This window comes from Panthera leo, chromosome A2 (genome assembly GCF_018350215.1).
Source record: "Panthera leo isolate Ple1 chromosome A2, P.leo_Ple1_pat1.1, whole genome shotgun sequence".
NCBI classification, from domain to species: Eukaryota; Metazoa; Chordata; class Mammalia; order Carnivora; family Felidae; genus Panthera; species Panthera leo.
In genome coordinates, this window is record NC_056680.1 from 29,342,074 (window position 1) to 29,360,268 (window position 18,195).

Below are 18,195 nucleotides of genomic sequence, written 5' to 3' on the forward strand. Positions count from 1 at the left end.
TCAAAGAAAAAGTAGAGAAACAATGACATTCTTCATTGGGGAAAAAGGACTCTCAAAAATGAGAGGCCAAGATCTTCACTACTCCTAGTAAATCTGTAAGAAAAGCTCCCCATACCCCCAAACCATGGCCTAGAAAACCTAAAATTCCCTAGTAAACCTAAAATTAGAGAGTCAACCAGAAGGAAACATCTAAACTCCCTAAGGAGCTTTAAAAATGCCCAGGTCCTGACCCCTGTTGCAACCTTCTCCAAAAGTGAGCCCTGGACTTAAATATTTTTTAAAAGCCTCAACAAGTTTTATGGATGTATGTTCATGGGTGTAATAACTTGTAGTTTGAAGTAAATCATTTGTTCTTCTATGTACTTGCTAATGTAATGGGGAAAATGGGACGCTTCTCTACAGTTGTTTTTTATTATTAAACTGCAACATTTGCTTCTGAGTGAATTACTGGCATTCCAAAAAAATTGTTAAAAATAAAAAACAGGGGCACCAGGGTGGCTCAGTCGGTTAAGCCTCCAACTTCGGCTCAGGTCATGATCTCACAGTTCGTGGGTTCGAGCCCTGTGTCAGACTCTGTGCTGACAGCTCAGAGTGTGGAGCCTGCTTCGGATTCTGTGTCTCTCTCTCTCTCTCTCTCTCTCTCTCTCTCTCTCTCTCTCTCTGCCCTTTCCCTGCTTGTGCCCTGTCTCTCTTTCTTTCTCAAAAATAAATAAACATTTAAAATTTTTTTTTAAATAATAAAAATTACAAAATAAAAAACAAAAACATGGATGTCATTTTACTACAGTTTTGCAAGCTGTTACCATTTTGGGGAACTGGACAAAGGGGACATAGGACCACTGTATTATTTCTTACAACTGTACGTGAATCTATAATTATCAGAAAAATTATAAGCTTCATGAAAGAAAAGCCCCCCCATAAGCCACATGGTCTTTCTTTGTTTTACTTGTTCATTTTATACATACCTTGAATACCTAGATGAAGAAAAAATGTCTTTTTCCTTCATCATTAATTTTTAACCAACACATGTTTTTTTTTTTTATTCCCCAGAAGTCTTTTTTTGAATTTAGTTCTTCCACAAAATAAATTCAGGAGAGAGAATTTATTTTTTTGTGATGGAAATTTACAGGTCACTTACCTGTAAAATAGACTGTCTTTTGGATATTAAAATATGAATATAGAAAGTTAATATTTAAAGCAGCCTATTATGTACAGACAGTAACTTTCCCATAAAACAGTTTTAATGTTCTTATGAGTCTTAGCCCCCTGAGAGGGCTATATATCCAATCCAGCATAATCAATAAAGCAAGTTGGTTGTATGTAGCCCACTTCTCAAAAGTTGTCTAAAATACCTTTGCAAGACAGATAGCATCTCTCTTTTTCTTCCTGAGGAGCCATAACTGTCTATTGTGCCAGTTCTCATTTGATTTCATCTAAAGTTATTTCCCTTTCTTTCATTTTTGTAGAATGAATAGATAATGCATTCATCAAGAACATTTCAAGATAATCTTGCTGTTCCTAGTGTTAGCTTCAAGCTAAATGATCAGAATTTAAGAGTTAGACGGTGCTTCTGATGTATGTTAATAAGCCACGTTCTCCTATGAATTTGAACTATTGGAATGGCTTTTTGGTGTTTCTCTACTTTTTCTTTCCTCCCACACCAAGGACAGATAGGAAAAGCATTTATCACCATGCTTTTACTTCCATTTTCCCACTTTATATGTGTTCACTGTGTAGTTTTTTCTTTGCCCACATTCTTTCTTATTTGTCTGGATATGCCACAGTGCCTGGCCTAGGTGGATTCAAGAAAAGGTTGTTAAGTTAAGCAAAGTAGATAGATTACAATAGCCAAAGTATGGAAGCCGCCCAAACGTCCATCGAAAGATGATTGCATAAAAAAGAGGTGTTGTGTGTGTGTGTGTGTGTGTGTGTGTGTGTGCACAACAGAATATTACTCAGCCATAAAAAAGAATGCAGTCTTGTCATTTGCAACAACACAGATAGAGCTAGTGAGTATAATGCTGAGTGAAATAAGTCAGAGAAAGACCAATCCATGTGATCTCACTCATGTGGAATCTTAGAAACAAAACAGGTGAACAAAGAAACAAAGGGACAAAACAAAAAAATGGACTCTTAACTATAGAGAACACACTGATGGTTACCATAGAAGAGGTGGGTGAGAGGTATGGGTGAAATAGGTGATGGGGATTAAAAGCACACGAATCCTGGTGAATAGTAAGTAATGTATGGAAGTGTCGAATCACTATATTGTACACCTGAAACTAATACAACTGTGCGTTAACTAACCGGAATTAAAATAAAGACTTAATAAATTAAAAAAAATAAAATTTTTCCTATTTTAGAGGTCCAAATTCTTGGGTTCTTGCATCCTGTTACTATTCCGTCTTGCCTGAACTCTGGAATTCAAGTCAGAGCAATTTCACTGGGTCTGTCTTTGGTACACTACAAGTTCTGTGTCACATCCGCTCTGCTCCATTTCTTTTCTCTGAATTCCACAGTCCCAGCCCCTGTGCCATGGTGGTAGAAACTAGTTTTGGGAAAGACAGAAGCCAATTACACACCAGTTACCTGGTGGGAAGACCAGTGCTGTTTTACACAGATAGACTTGAGTAAATTTTGAATTTTGAGGGTCATTTTTGAAGCCCGCCTTTATTTTGTAGGGCACAGGACTCTGTGCTACATTGACATCTGTCATATCTTGTACGAGTAAATGGTCAACTGATCTACTTTGTTCATCTAGCTCAGTTTAGCAGTGAGTTAACTGAGACCCAGGATAATCTCATGACTTGACAGCTCTTGGATGTCTGAGACCGTACCGACCTAACATGTCCCGTCTGTCTTTAGCAGATGAGTGCAGTAACCTCCCAACTTTTGTTCCTACCAACTAGTGTTGCTTCCTTCCCAGGCCTTCTTCCTTTGTAGCCAGAATAGTTTTATTTCCCAAATCTGATTGTGTCTGTCTTTCTGTCTCCCCCTCTTTCTTTCTTGGTCTCTCTCTCAGCATATCAAGGAGTTTCCATTTCTCCTGGGGGTAAAGACAGACTGCTCACTGTCCCTGACTCATTCCCTAGCCTCTGTGTCACACCCTGCTCTCTGGACACCAACCACCCTGGCTTCCTCTTACTTACTCCCATTACCACAGGGCCTTTGCATGTGCTTCTTTTCCCTTGATGTGTTCTCCTCTCGTCAGCACTTCCCAAGGTTGCTCCTTTAAGTCTGTGCTCAGGTCATTTCATCAGTCTTTGAAGATACCCACTCCCCTTCTCCTCTCTGGGGTTGGCTTCTCATCTGTTACCACTTGTCCCACTTGCTAGGTTGCTTCTGCTGTTATTTCAGTTGCCAGGACCTGCCTTTCCACCAAATGTACCATCCATGGAGGCAAGAGCTAGGTCTGATTTACTTACCTTTTCTTCCCTGATAATAACTTGATAAATATTTGAAGAAATAAATGCTAGTGCCTACAGAGAAGTTAGAACTCTAAAACTAGAGGTCATGTTTCTTCACTTGCAGACCAGAACATTTCCCTTTTTTGTTTGTTAGTTTTAAAGTTTATTTATTTAGTTTGAGAGAGCGCATGAGCAGGGGAGGGGCCGAGAGAGAGGGAGAGCAAGAATCCCAAGGAGGGTCCTCACCGTCAGGAGCCCAGTGCGGGGCTTGAACCCACGAACCGTGAGATCATGACCTGAGCCGAAACCAACAGCCTGCCACTTAACCTACTGAGCTATCCAGGTGCCCCAGAACATTTCCCTTGGGCCAAAGCATCCCCTAATGGACACCTGTATTGTGGGCGGTCTGGGGGGTCCCACCATTAAGATCCAATCCTGGAAGTCTTTTCTCATTTTATGGTGTTAAACAATTGCTTGGAGGTAGTGGAGGTAAGATAGCAAACAGCTAGCTTCCCTCCCATCCATTTTTATTTATTTAACTTTTGGCGCCTACTGCTGTTTACTCAGATTTTGGTGCGAACATTTGCTTTAGCCCAGCATTATATAGACATGTTGAGCTTTATTTATACACAGTGCGTGGATGTCCTGCAAACAGTGCTGTGAATGCCAGGTACTCGGTTATTCCTTCAAGCTCGGGAGAAAATGAATCCTTTACCCGTGGTGTAACTTCCCCGTCCCCACTCCTTGTGGACGATCTGGGATGTTGTTACACTTTGGGGAGCCTCAGACACAGGGGGAGTCTGTAAAAGCTGTGGCTCCTCTCCCTACGATAATAACCTTTGTCAACAACACTTGTACGGTTCTACCGTGCTGTCTTTATGCTCTCATGTCATATAGGAATTACTGTTCTGAACATTCTTCATCTGTCATTCCTGCCATCTCCTCACACGCCTATGAAGCTGCTGTTGTAGAATTCCAGTTTTATAGAATGGGAACCCGGGCACCAAGAGGTACAATGCCTTTCCCACAGTTGGGAGTGTGACAGATGATGCTTTTTCAATTCAGACTCCCCTGGCTCCAGAGTCTGGCTCCGTGTATGTGCCCACGCTCAGAATTTTACTTCCTGTGTCAGGAGGGTGCAAGACCCCAAAGCCCATGGGTGGCTACTACCGTGGACTATAGACTCTAGGTTAAGAAACCTCAAATTTGAAGCCCCAGCTCGCTCCTTCACTGTCTCAAACATTCTGCTGTGATTCCATCCCAGTCCATGATAGCAGTTCAAAAACCAGTGGGCCTTGTTCTAGAAAGTCTACTCCCAGGGTGTCAGTTGAACATCCGACTCTTGATTTCGGCTTACATCATGGTCTCATGGTTTGTGAGATCAAGGCCCGCATTGAGCTCTGTGCTGACAGCGTGGAGCCTGCTTGGGATTCTCTCCCCCCCGCCCCACCTCTGCCCCTTCCCGGTTCGTGCACACTCTGTGTGTGTGTGTGTGTGTGTGTGTGTGTGTGTGTGTGTGTGTGAGAGAATGCATGTGTGTGCATGTGCTCACTCACAAATAAATTAAAAAAAAAAAAAAAAGAAAGTCCACTCCTGTATATCTTTCCCATTTATCCCTCCTATCCTAGAAGTCTCCATTCTTTAGCTGTTATTTTCTACCTTCCTAATTGTCCCCTTATCCAGATTCAACTTACTGCTATTGTTTTAGAATTTAAAATTTTTCTTTCTTTCTTTCTTTCTTTCTTTCTTTCTTTCTTTCTATATAGTATAATCTACTTACTATTTTTCTTTTGATTGACTCTATTTTAGTTAAATGAACTGACTATAAAGGAAATCTTTTTACTAACACCTTAACAGGAAGACCAGTGCCATCTGACATGGATAGACATCTGTAAACATGTATGTCTGTGATCTATAAAAATAAATCAAAATTGCCACAGTTATTAAATTCAGCATAATACTTACTCTAGGGTACAAGGGGGAAATGAATGAATATCCGGGAAGTGTGGAGAGCTTATCAGCACTAACCTGAGATCTTTTTTTCCCCTTGATGTGACCAAAGCATAGAAATAATCAAGAAAAGGAAATCCCTTTTTATTCTGTGTTGTAATGAATTCAAAGCATCTACTCAGCACTTACGATCTTCTCTCAAGTATTTGGGGCACACTTACCCTTGCTGTCGTCCCTGTCCTGGGTCACTTTTTATTTTGTGGGGAAGCCAGTATTGCTTTGAAATGGAAGTCTGTCTGAAAATGGAGAGTTAGCACCTGTGTGGGAACCCCTCTGTGTTCTAAATTAGCTCCATCCATATGTCTACAAAGGAGTTTGACAGTAGTCTCCAGTGCATGTGTCCTTCCTGGGTTTCTGGCACTGCTTTGTTAAGGGCTTTCCAGGTGTGATCTCCTTCAGGCGTCAAAACAGCCTTGCTGTGTAGGCGCTGTTACTGCCATTTGACCAGTGGTGGAAACTGAGGTGGAGAGGGGTCAGGTAACTTGCCCAAGGTCATGCTGCCGTGAAGCGTCAGAACTGGATTCCAACCTAGGTCTGTCCATCTTCTGAGCTCATGGCTCCGAAGACATTCTGAGTTTTGTAGGAAGTACCTTTGGTTTATTTTGTTTTGAAACGGCTCTGTGTCATCAGTGGTATTCCGAAAATGGTGACGTGGTAGTTTGGGGAAAGTTGTCACTTCTCACTTCTATAGGTAAACACGACTGACTATAAGCCACGTTCAGAGTTGGGGCAGGGGTGCGTGCACGTAGCATGCTGCGTGCTCTAGTGAGGAATACAGTAATATGAAAAATGAGATGAATGTTTCAGATTGTACAGTTCCCTAATTATGCTTTTAATTATTCATATAAAACAAGTAAAATGACCCCTGACAGAGACATAAATGATTTAGGTAAAATCAAATATTTATAATATGCTGTTGAGTCCCTGGGTGTATCGTAACAGATGCACTCAAAGTGCTTTGGCTTCATTCTTTGGATGCAAAGTGGTAGGTATAGAATTGATGACAGGCTGAGGGTCATCAACAGTATTTAAGACAATACCGAGCTAATTCATATGTATTTTGGCTTTAGAACTAAAGGCGTGTGATTGGTTTAATGTATTTTATCTTCTAAAACCTCTTACTGCATTTTAGGGGTCACCACATGACAGTCCCTGATAGTTTCTGTGTTCTTAAGGATTGAAAAACAATCAAGGGGAGAGTGAGATTCCATGGCATGTGAAAATTATATCCACGTTTTAGTTTGGATAAAGTTTTATTGGAACATAGCTTTACGCATTCATTTACGTACCGTGTGTGGCTGCCTCCGGCTACAGGGACTAGGTTGGGTTGTTGCAACAGGGACCAGAGGGCCAACAGAGCCTTAAATATTCACTGTCTCGTCTTTCACAGAGAAAGTTTGCCAACCCCTGCTAAAACACGCCTAACATACACCAAAGTGAGCCAGTGCTGTAGCGTGTTTAATCAGCGCAAGAAACACTTGCTTTCACTTTGTTTCATCTTTTAATTCGCTGTCCCACTAATTGAACATTCACTGTATATTTTTCAGAAGTTGGAGAAAAATTGTCCTTTGAATGCAATAAAAAGGGATTTATATGCGAAGGTTTCCTTTACTTTTAATGCTTCCTTTATATAGAGAAATACTGAAACTAATTGTACTCTTTTAGAGATGGGTCATTAGTCTAGTCCCTATCTTTTATGGAGACCTAATTCTCATGCAGGATTTCTCTCTGAAGCTCGAACTAGGATAACTTTAGGAAGAAGACACAGTGAGGATACAAGAGCTTTTCTGTGGCTTCTACAAGTTTGGCTGTTCACAAACCATGAAGTATATTGGTTGGCGTCTCACCTGTGTTTAGCACCCGATAAGTGTTTGTTGAATGAATGAACGAATTCACTTTACAAAACAAACAGAAAAAGGAATGTATCACTTACAAAATAAAATCCGTTATGCATTTGGATATTATATTCCTTTGGGGAAAATAATTGTTATGCTAGTATAAATCCAATGTATTTGCTCTCCATTTCTCCTTCCTGTGTTTCAAGGAAGAGGGCTATGTGTTGGAAAGTTAGGGTTTAAATTGACTAAGTTTCCCTATGTTATGGAATTCTTAGGTGTTCTTTTGGATGGGCCAAGTAAAATTTTTCTATACATGGAATAAAAAGAAGCATCAAATTAAATATGGTTATCTGCAATAATTTGAGTGACTTAATGAATACAATTTTCCCAGCATTTTCCTGTGCACTGTTATCAAATACAATGAATATAACCCTAACTCTGGCTGTGTGCCCACTGATATTGCCTTAAAATTGGAAGAAGCTGCAAATTTTATTTAACGATATCTTTGCCTAAATTTTCTAATTAAAGAGTCGTGCCTCTTACATCTGTCTTCTCATATGTTTTTCCCATCTCATTCCAGACCTTGAACCTTAGGGTAGCCCCAGGAATCCAGGCGTACGAAAAGAAAGATCTCACTCTCCAGATAATTTGGGTTGTCAGGCAGACTTAGACAATTCTCATTCAGAGCGACTTACTCTCTTCCTGTCTCCATTCTTTTTCTTTCTTTTCTTTTCTTTTTTTCTATCTATGAAATGCATAAGAAATTCTGAGATCATTCCCTGGGAATTTTCATGGTTTAGAGTGAACTGGTGCTTGAGAACATTCTGCAGCTAGATTGTGCTAATTTATTCAAACTAGTGTTTTTGACTTGTTTTTCAAACAGGAGCATGAGGAAATAATTCACATCATGCAATCATGGACTTTATTTGCAGCGGCGGAAGATGTCATTCAAGTTTTGTTTTGAAACTCACTTTGTTTCCCTTCCCTTCCATTTTATACAGTTGCCATCCTTCTAAAGGACGACTATTTTGTCAGTGGTGCTGGCCTGCCTGGCAGATTCAAAGCCGAGAAGGTGGAATTTCACTGGGGCCATAGCAATGGCTCTGCAGGTTCTGAACACAGCATCAATGGGAGGCGCTTTCCTGTGGAGGTGAGAACAAGATGTTAAGTGTAGCCCTGCTTTGGGTCTTCACATTAATGAGGTGCTTTGGGTTTACCCCCAGTGACTTTGCAAATCAAACTTGCACCCTCCATACCTTTGTCTCTGGCAATCTTTTAAATGCAGCATGACACGTGTGTAGCCCTCCACAAGCTTCTCATCTTTGTTTAACTGGAGAAGCATGGGGAAGTCCCGGGCCTCATGGTTTGAGGAGACACCCCCCCCCCCCTCCCCCCCCCCCCCCCCCCCCGCCCTGAAGATTTTTCAGCCATTTGCTTCCTGTGACACAAGTGTCTTTACTCTGTTTCTGAAGTCCCACTTTCTAAAGGTGAAATTCTCTATGAAACTCAGGGGACTGTTTTCACCCTTTAGAAAAGAGAAAAGTTAGTTGATGTATGAAGCGGAGTCTCAGAACCTTTTGTCGGTAGGGCAGTTGTTGTAAGGTTTCTTTGCTCCTGCCGGCTGTCAAGAAAGAGACTGTGGCCATTGGTGGTGTAACTCGCAGATAGCGTTGCTGGGATCAGTGATGACATTTTGCCTTTCCTGTGTCCGTTTTCTCAAAGATTCATGCTGCTAGACAGAAGAAGAAAGGTGTGGGTACCTACAGTAAATGGTTTGTATCTTTTGGGGGAGGGCGGGAGGGAACAAGTCTCCAAACTCCTTCAATAATGTTGGGTGGGGACAGCTCACCCCTTTTATTGCTAACTTGATTTTTACTTTTCATCATGATCAAGTCTGGTGGCTGTTTGGCTCCCCATGTGGTAAGCTGTACACGTTTGTGGAAAGACTGAATGGATTCTTCTGACTGGATTCTTAGTGTTTGGCACCTTCTATTAAGTCATGACCTACTTTGATAATCAGATGAATACTTGAGATCCCCTTCCATACAGGGAAAGTACGTGGATATACACACAGATTTGCATATCGTTTATAGGATTTCGTCATTCACCTTAGCTCCTCAAGCCCATTTCTGGGCCATTTAGGCATCCTTGAAGCTTAAGTGAAGAATCCCTATAAACTGAGAGAAGCAGTAGTATTTCTTTTTTCGAAGATGCTCATATTCGCATATAAAAGTGTCTCTTATCAGTGATCGCTGGAGAAACCAGACAACTATTCTGAGAAAATGCTTCCCGTTTTTTTCAGCTGACACATTTTCGGTATTAAGACCCTTCTATCTGTGGGGCTTCCTGTGCTAGTCACACGTGTTAAAGAACTCCTGAGTAGGGTTTCTGCTTAATGGGCTCTCCTCCTCCTTTATACTGAATGAATCATTTCTTAGAAATCTTAGCTTTATTTGTACTTGGAAAACGTGATTCCTAAAGGCAAAATTACAGCGTCCTTTTAAAAGTTTGGGGTTTCCCTTCTGTTCTTGCTGACCGCAGCATGAGTTGAACGGATGGTTTGTGTTCAGTTGGTTTTTCTTTAAAACCTCTTTATCTTAGAATTGTGTTGTCATTTATTTAGCTAGTGTTGTTGGGACAAAAGACCTGTGCTTTGAAAGATTGAAAACTTATTCTGGTGGCTGCCTTGGTAGAGAAGAGCTCTAGAGATAGGAACTGGAAACTTCTGGGCCTGGCTCTTCCTCCTGGTCCATTCAGATTTGGAAAAATGCATGGACTAGATGCATTAAACTAGTACTACTTTATCAAACTTACTACTTTAAATGAATATTTCAGTTTTCTTTTACTCAAAGAGTGCCCTGAAATTCAGAAGCTAATTAGAAATGGCAGCTACAATGCACAGATTTATTATTCCACCAAGTTGTTTGAATTTATTTCTGTCAATCGCTTCTCGGCCTTTTGGCTAAGATCAAGTGAATTTATTTCTGTCAAGTAATGTCAGATGGTAAGGCTGCCTGTATTAATTGGGTTCCTCATTGAGGTCCATCTGGTTCGTAGCTTGTTTTGTGTTTTGGATTTTGTTGTTGTTTTGTTTTGTTTTCAATGTGATAAACGTGTTAAATTACTTAGTGGGTATATTTGGAGGAACTTGAATTTCAAGAGGTCAAAGGTAATGGGATCGGATTTAACCTTAAAATATGCAAGGAAAGTTGCTCACCTTTGCTTGAAACACGTCTATAATATTTTAACGTTAAATTGCTTTATTTGAGCTCTTTATCAATAGGAACGCTCTCTGATGTTCTTACAGTTTGAACATCTCGGACTTGGTTTATTTTGTTCCCTATAACTATATTGTTTTCTAAGAAATTAAAATGAAAGTAAATAATTGTCATGTATCCTGTAGTCATTTGTCAGCATGGGGGAAATTACTTATCTGCCTTGCATACAGAGCCAGAGAAGAGATGTGGTTGAAGATTGCAGTGGGATTGGTTCTCAACTAGAGACCACGTTCCCCACCCATGGGGACATTACGCATTGTCAGGGGACGTTTTTGGTTGTCGCTGTTAGGGCCAGTGGTATGCTACTGGAATCTAGTGAGTAGAGGCCAGGGATGCTGTTAAACATCCCATTCATAGCACAGCCCCCAAAGAATTACGCCACCCAAAATGTGGCTGTTAGGAGGCTTTGAAGTAGAGAAAGTGGTCTGTTTAGCTGTAACTGACCTTCCTTCTTTTCCCTGTGTGGCATCATTGAAGTACATTTGAATATTGAGGACTTTGTGCCTGAGAAGTCCTTCTATCCTCTTGTGGACTTTAGAGAGAAATGTACCTTGCCTGTTGGGTGAGAACATTGCTGGTCCCAGTTCCTTTGGGCTCCGCTGGGAGCTAAGTCACGACCTCAGGTATTTATTTCAGCAGCTGCCTCAGTGCTCTAGCCCCGCAGGCTGAATTGTAAGCCTGTGGCCCGCAAGAATCGGGACCTGCTCCCTGAGGCTTAGTTGCAACAAACCCAACTTTGTAGGTTTTGCTGCCCACCCCCCCACTCCCCTCCAGGAATGCCTTGAGGTCACCTACAACAGCTTCCTACACATCCAGAAGTCAGACCTCCCCACGTTGTCCTGGCTGGAGTCCTGGACTTGGTCTCGGAATTCCTACACTTGAAAACATCCTAATAGAAAAATAAATGGCCTTGTAAAAACGAAATAAGAGCTCTTCAGTAGCCACCAATCATTACAGCTCAGTGTAAGGGAACAAAGTCGGAATCCGATTACAATGCCATGCTTAGGAGGTGAGACCCAATTTGGATCCTCCCATGCCCTCACCTCCTATATATATGCAGCTTTATTCTTTGCCTAGCAGCAGATTTACTTGAGTGCCTTCTGTCACGTAAGCACTGGGTTATAAAGGTAAACCGGTAAGTCGGGACCCCTACCCTTAAGATACTTACACTCTGGTAATGACACAGAAATTGAACAAGCGGTCACATAAGTAGCTGTGTGATAGCAGTTGGGATATTGTCTCTGAAGGAGAGGGATATTTTGTCATGAGCTATGGAAGGCCTCTAGACAGATATTTATTAAGCTACGAGGTATTTATTAAGTGATATTAATTAAGAGAGAAGAGATAAATTGGAGCTAGCCCATAGAACAGGGGCATGCAAAGGCCTGAGGCAGGAGATACTTGGTAAGTTGAAGGAATAAAGAGAGATCATTGCGGGTTTCGATATTCAGGATGGTGCCCCCCCCCCCCCCCAGATGTCCCCTCAGTAATCCCTGAAACCTAAGAATATATATATTACCTTATATGGCAAAAAGGATTTTGCAGATGTGATTAAGTATTCTTTTTTTTTTAATTATTTTTTTTAATGTTTATTTATTTTTGAGACAGAGAGAGACAGAGCATGAATGGGGGAGGGTCAGAGAGAGGGAGACACAGAATCTGAAACGGGCTCCAGGCTCTGAGCTGTCAGCACAGAGCCTGACGCGGGGCTCGAACTCACAGACCACGAGATCATGACCTGAGCCCAAGTCGGCCGACTGAGCCACCCAGGCGCCCCTGTGAGTAAGTATTCTTCAAGTGTAAAGGCTCACAACATTCCAGTGATTAAAACAGTGGTATGTCCTGTTCCAGTTCTTCCATGGCTACACAACTTTGTGTTATCTCTGCAACCACAGTTATCTATATCAGCTTCTACCCTATCCTACGCTTTCCCTTTGCACACTCTCATCCCCTGTTCTGTGATTGGTAACTTAAATAAAGGTTCGTGTAACACTAATAGGATTGAATCATGCTGTGTTTCTACTAATAGCTGAAGTTGGAGTTAATGCAAAGAGAAATCTCCAGATAAAACCTCTGATAGCTCCATTAAAGTGGAGGTTCATTGCATACTTGTTGTGTAAGGTAATTAAAATCTTGTTTATTACAATAAGAGATCGCAGGAGTTGTTGATTCAGACTTATTGGTACTTTATGAGTTGGAGTCTTCAATAAGCTTCAATGATCCAAACTGATTATGTGTGCCCTTTCCGAGGAAACTCACAGCTGGTTCATTTCGGCACTGGTTAGAGCATCTCGGCAAGTGAATGGAAGAAAAGGCATTTTTCCTAATACACACCACGTACACATCACCATATGGTACAGGTCTACAGTCCCTTAGCTGAAACCCTTGAGGCCAGATGTTTTAGAATTCAGGATTTTTTTCGGGAAAGGTATTAGGGTACGCGTGCTATACATATTACTGAGGACCCTAGTCGGGTCTGCCACTCTACTCCTTGAATGCGTTAATTTTTCTGGAGCATGGAGGTGAATGAAATCTCAGTATTCTAAATGGCTCCATATCTTTTCACTTCGGGTTTTACCACCAAATTGGTTTTGCACCCGAATCATAAATAACTGTAATAACAAAACACCTTTGGTCTTGCAAGCTTTTGAGATTTCATCACCACTGATAACTTACGGGCCTGTGTTTTAAAAACTGGGTCCATAGCATGGCACCACTGGTTTATGTTCCCAGGAGTGTGGGTTAGTTCCAGCCATGACACAGACACGTTGTCACCTTGGTGGGCCCAGTGTGTGCAGGAACGATCTGGTGTTGGTAAACGACATTCTTAGAGCTAAGTTTTGTTTAGGGAGCAAGAAGTCTCTTGTTTTAAGCTGACCTTGCTCTGTGATCTCTTTCCCCCTTTAACATTCTGCCTGGGGGCTCTACCTTGGTCTTCTCTTGTCTTCCCTCTGTCTGCCCAGCTTCCATCTGCCTGCCTAGAGTCAGGCTCATGTTCTGCCTTTTATTTTGTGAAATGGATCTCGGTTCTTCCATCGTTCCTGTTACTTTCTGGTTAGACGGTTCTCTTTCTGTTGGGCCCTCAGATTAACGTCCTAGGTGATGCGCATCGGCCTTCCTTCACCCAGGTGAGCTCGTGCACTTGTGACCCACACAGAGGCCTGCCACGTTGTCACTCGCTACACTCACGCAAACATGGCAGGATGCTACATGAGTCAGATGTGGGCCTGTTCACCAGCGGCTAAGTTCTCATATTGGTCCCTGGCTTCAGTAGTGTGATTTTCTGAATTTTTTTTAATGTTTATTTTATTTTTGAGAGAAAGACAGACAGAGCGTGAGCAGGGGGAGGGGGGGAGCAGAGAGAGAGGGAGACACAGGATCCAAAGCAGGCTCCAGGCGCTGAGCTGTCAGCAAAGAGACCAACGCGGGGGGGTTTGAAATCATGAACCATGAGATCGTGACCTGAACCAAAGTTGGCACTTAACCAACTGAGCCACCCAGGTGCCCCAGTAGTATGACTTTCTAGAACACAGACTAAATGTTCACTTTGGCTCCTACTCCTTTATGTATCCCTTATTTTCTGCTGGAAATAAATTTATACACAAAATGCCTTCTTGAAGATGTATTTTAAATATTAGCATATTAAAGACATTTGAAGAGTCTTCCACTGAAGAAATGTATTCACCTTTATTTAACTCCATTTTCCCCCAGACTTTTATAAGCCCACTGTCCCACTCCTTCCTCAGTTTAAGTTCAGCAATTTGGTAACAATTCCCCCTTTTTTGGAAATGAGGTTTAAAATTTTCTCCTGTCCTCCTTTATTCCCTATTCCTGGTAAGAAATGGAGTCCCATTCAGGTAAGTTTTTCCAGAAGACACTAATGGCAATTTTTATTTCTCTTATCTTAACAATTATAAAACCACCTTGGCTTGTTCATAAAACAATGGTCATTATGAACCTGATAGTATCTTGCTTTGTCTGTCATTAGAGCTGTCATTAAAGGAAGATTGAGGCATTTTCTTTTTTTCATTTTTTATTTTTATTTATTTTGGGAGAGATAGAGAGCAAGCAGAGGAGAGGCAGAGAGAGAGGGGAAGAGAATCCCAAGCAGCTTCGGTGCTGTGGGCACAGAGCCCGATGCAGGGCTCGAACTCACAAACCATGAGATTGTGCCTGGAGCCAAAGTCAAGAGTCAGACACTTAACCAGCTGAGCCACCCAGGCACCCAGAGACATCTTCTATGAAAAATAAGTTTTGCCACATCATGGTGATTCTTTCACCCTGCCTTGTACTTTACTGAAATTCCCGGAATTGTGCAGTTTCTCTGAAACGTTGGTTTGTGCGTTGGAGAGTCCTTTGTGGATGTGTTCAAGGCAGTGCGTGTTTTCCTTGTCACTCTTCCTCACGGAACATTGGAAGTGTCAAGGAGATTGTCCCTGGTTATCTGGTGTTTGCTGCTCCATGGTGTGGCCAGTCGGGTTTTTCTCTGTAGTGACTGCCATCAAATGGTGAGGGAATTGGTTAAAATTTAATGAATGACTTTATGGAAATACAGATTCCATTCCTGAGCAGAATGTTTCATCCTTTGCTGGTGAAATACTTCATTTCCATCTGGCTGATCTTTTATGTGTCTATCCTGTGTTAATTAAGAAGAACATGGGAGGAGGCCCCAGGACTTAGAGGATGCTCCATGGAGAAGTGAATGCCTTGGTTGTACAAAGCCAGAGAACTGATTTGGCGAAGCAGAAAAGCCTTGCCCCTGGCGTGGTAAATGTCCCTCATCACACACGGTCTTCTTTACATGTGAACTTGGCTCGGGGCTGTTTGATGGTGTGTCAGTGACACATAGTGTGTTGATACCTGGTTGAATTGCCCTGAGAATCACAGAAAGGCAGAGGACATCGCGAAAAGAAAACCCAGGTAAATTGGAGATAATTTCAACCTAGAAACTTGATGACTCTGGCGCAGCCCTCAGACAACCAAAAAGAAGGCTTACGGTGTTGGTGCTGGTGGTTTTCATCATAATGATGATACTGTAGACACCATTTAGTAAGCATTACCTGTGTCAGCAACATTCTAGATATTCCTCCTTTAATTTTCTCACCTACCTTATGAGGGAGGTGCCCTTGCTGTGCTCTAAGTTGGGACAGCTGAGTTTCTGGAGAGGTAAGTGGCTTGGCTGAGATTTATTGTTAGGACTTCAGAATCTAGGCTCCAGTGTCTACAAAATCTTAACCAGCATTCCTTTTATTTGATAAATCATTTTCTCGTTGTTCTTGCCATTGCTTTAGGTTGTTTTTAGAATCACTGATGCAGTAGAAATAATTTTGTTGGAATCTTAACTGCTGTTTATTGGATAACAGGGAGGAAAAAGTATCAAAGGGCTTTAAATGTTCTGACATGGCTGAACCACTGGTAAAACATACAGAAAGGAAAGTGAGAGAAACAGGAAGTGCCATCAGCTCTTTGCCTAGAGGTATTATAGAAAACACTGGATTTTGTGTGGATTGGCCACTTCTGTCTATTTTCAATCATGTAGGGCAGCACTTGTCTGATAGAAAACAGAATGGGAGCCATTCAGTGTACTTTGAAATTTTTGGCAACCACATTAAGAGAGGCAAAAAGAAACAAGTGATTTTATTTGACTTTACTAACTTACATCATATAATTTATGTTATATAATAATAATTGTTAGAAAATCAATTAATTTTTAATTGGTTTTAACAATCTATTATTGTTACCCTAATACATTATAATATTACTATTTCAACATGTAATTGATATAAAAAATTATTACCAAGCTATTCTACATTCTTTTTTTGGTACTTTCTTTGAAATCTGGTATGTATTTTATACTTAGACTGGCCAGTGATCATATGCTCAGGAACCACATGCATGTAGTGGCTCCTATGACTAAAACATGTACACTTAAGGGTTCCAGACCACACTAATGGAGTTGTTTTTTTTTTTTTTTAATTTACACCCAACTTAGTTAGCATATGGTTTCAGTCAGCAGTGGTTTCAGAAGTAGATTCCTTAATGCCCCTTACCCATTTAACCCATCCCTCCTCCCACAACCCCTCCAGCAACCCTCTGTTCTCCATATTTAAGAGTCTCTTATGTTTTGTCTCCCTCCATGTTTTTATATTATTTTTGCTTCCCTTCCCCTATGTTCATCTGTTTTGTATGTTAAAGTCCTCATGTGAGTGTGAAGTCCTATGATATTTGTCTTTCTCTGACTAATTTCACTTAGCATAATACCCTCTAGGTCCATCCACATAGTTGCAAATGGCAAGATTTCATTCTTTTTGATTGCCAAGTAATACTCCATTGTGTGTGTATATATATATATATATACACACATACATACACACACACACACACACACACACCACATTTGGGCTCTTTCAATACTTTGGCTTTTGTTGATAGTGCTGCTATAAACATGGGGGTGCATGTGTCCCTTCGAAACAGCACACCTGTATCCCTTGGACAAATGCCTAGTAGTGCAATTGCTGGGTCGTAGGGTAGTTCTATTTTTAGTTTTTTGAGGAACCTCCATACTCTTTTCCAGAGTGGCTGCACCAGTTTGCATTCCCACCAGCAGTGCAAAAGAGATCCTCTTTCTCCACATCCTTGTCAACATCTGTTGTTGCCTGAGTTAATGTTAGCCATTCTGACATGTGTAAGGTATCTCACTGTGGTTTTGATTTGTGTTTCCCTGATGATGAGTGATGTTGAGCATTTTTTCATGTGTCGGTTGGCCATCTGGATGTCTTCTTTGGAGAAGTGTCTATTCATGTCTTCTGCCCATTTCTTCACTGGATTATTTGTTTTTTTGGTGTTGAGTTTGATATGTTCTTTATGCATTTTGGATACTAACCCTTTATCTGATATGTCATTTGGAAATATCTTCTCCCATTCCATTGGATGCCTTTTAGTTTTTCTGATTGTTTCCGTCGCTGTGCAGAAGCTTTTTATTTTGATGCAGTCCCGATAGTTCATTTTTACTTTTGTTGCCCTTGCCTCCGGAGACCAGTAAGAAGTTGCTGTGGCCAAGGTCAAAGAGGTTTTTGCCTGCTTTCTCCTTGAGGATTTTGATGGCTTCCTGTCTTACATTGAGGTCTTTCATCCATTTCGAGTTTATTTTTGTGTGTGGTGTAAGAAAGTGTGGTCCACGATCATTTTTCTGCTTGTCGCTGTCCAGTTTTCCCAGCACCACTTGCTTAAGAGACTGTCTTCATCCCATTGGATATTCTTTCCTGCTTTGTCAAAGATCAGTTGGCCATAGGTTTCACACTAATGGAATTTAGATACCAAACTAGCCAAAGGACTTACAGAAATCTTAAAGAGGGATTTTTATGCTGAATTTGTAATAATTTTCACCTTTTTTTTCCTTTCCCAACCAAAAAATATGTACAATTCAGTTTTCTTTTGGGATCTGACCTGGTTGTTGAACGTCTTCACCTGGATGTGATTCAGGGTTTTTCTTTTTCTTTTTCTTTTTCTTTTTCTTTTTCTTTTTCTTTTTCTTTTTCTTTTTCTTTTTCTTTTTCTTTTTCTTTTTCTTCTTCTTCTTCTTCTTCTTCTTCTTCTTCTTCTTCTTCTTCTTTCTCTTTCTTCTTCTTCTTTTTCTTCCCCTCCTCCTCCTCCTCTTCCACC

General features: G+C 41.1%; 1 protein-coding gene across 4 annotated transcripts in view; it reads left to right on the forward strand.

Moving 5' to 3' along the window:
- The window catches only part of PTPRG (protein tyrosine phosphatase receptor type G), a 712,285-nt gene that overhangs the window by 415,717 nt on the left and 278,373 nt on the right, over positions 1 to 18,195 (forward strand). For all 4 annotated transcript variants that reach the window (XM_042929870.1, XM_042929872.1, XM_042929873.1 and 1 more), the window contains exon 4: positions 8,257 to 8,405. In XM_042929870.1, coding sequence (XP_042785804.1) covers positions 8,257 to 8,405 — 149 coding nt within the window. The remainder of the gene's footprint in view (positions 1 to 8,256; positions 8,406 to 18,195) is intronic.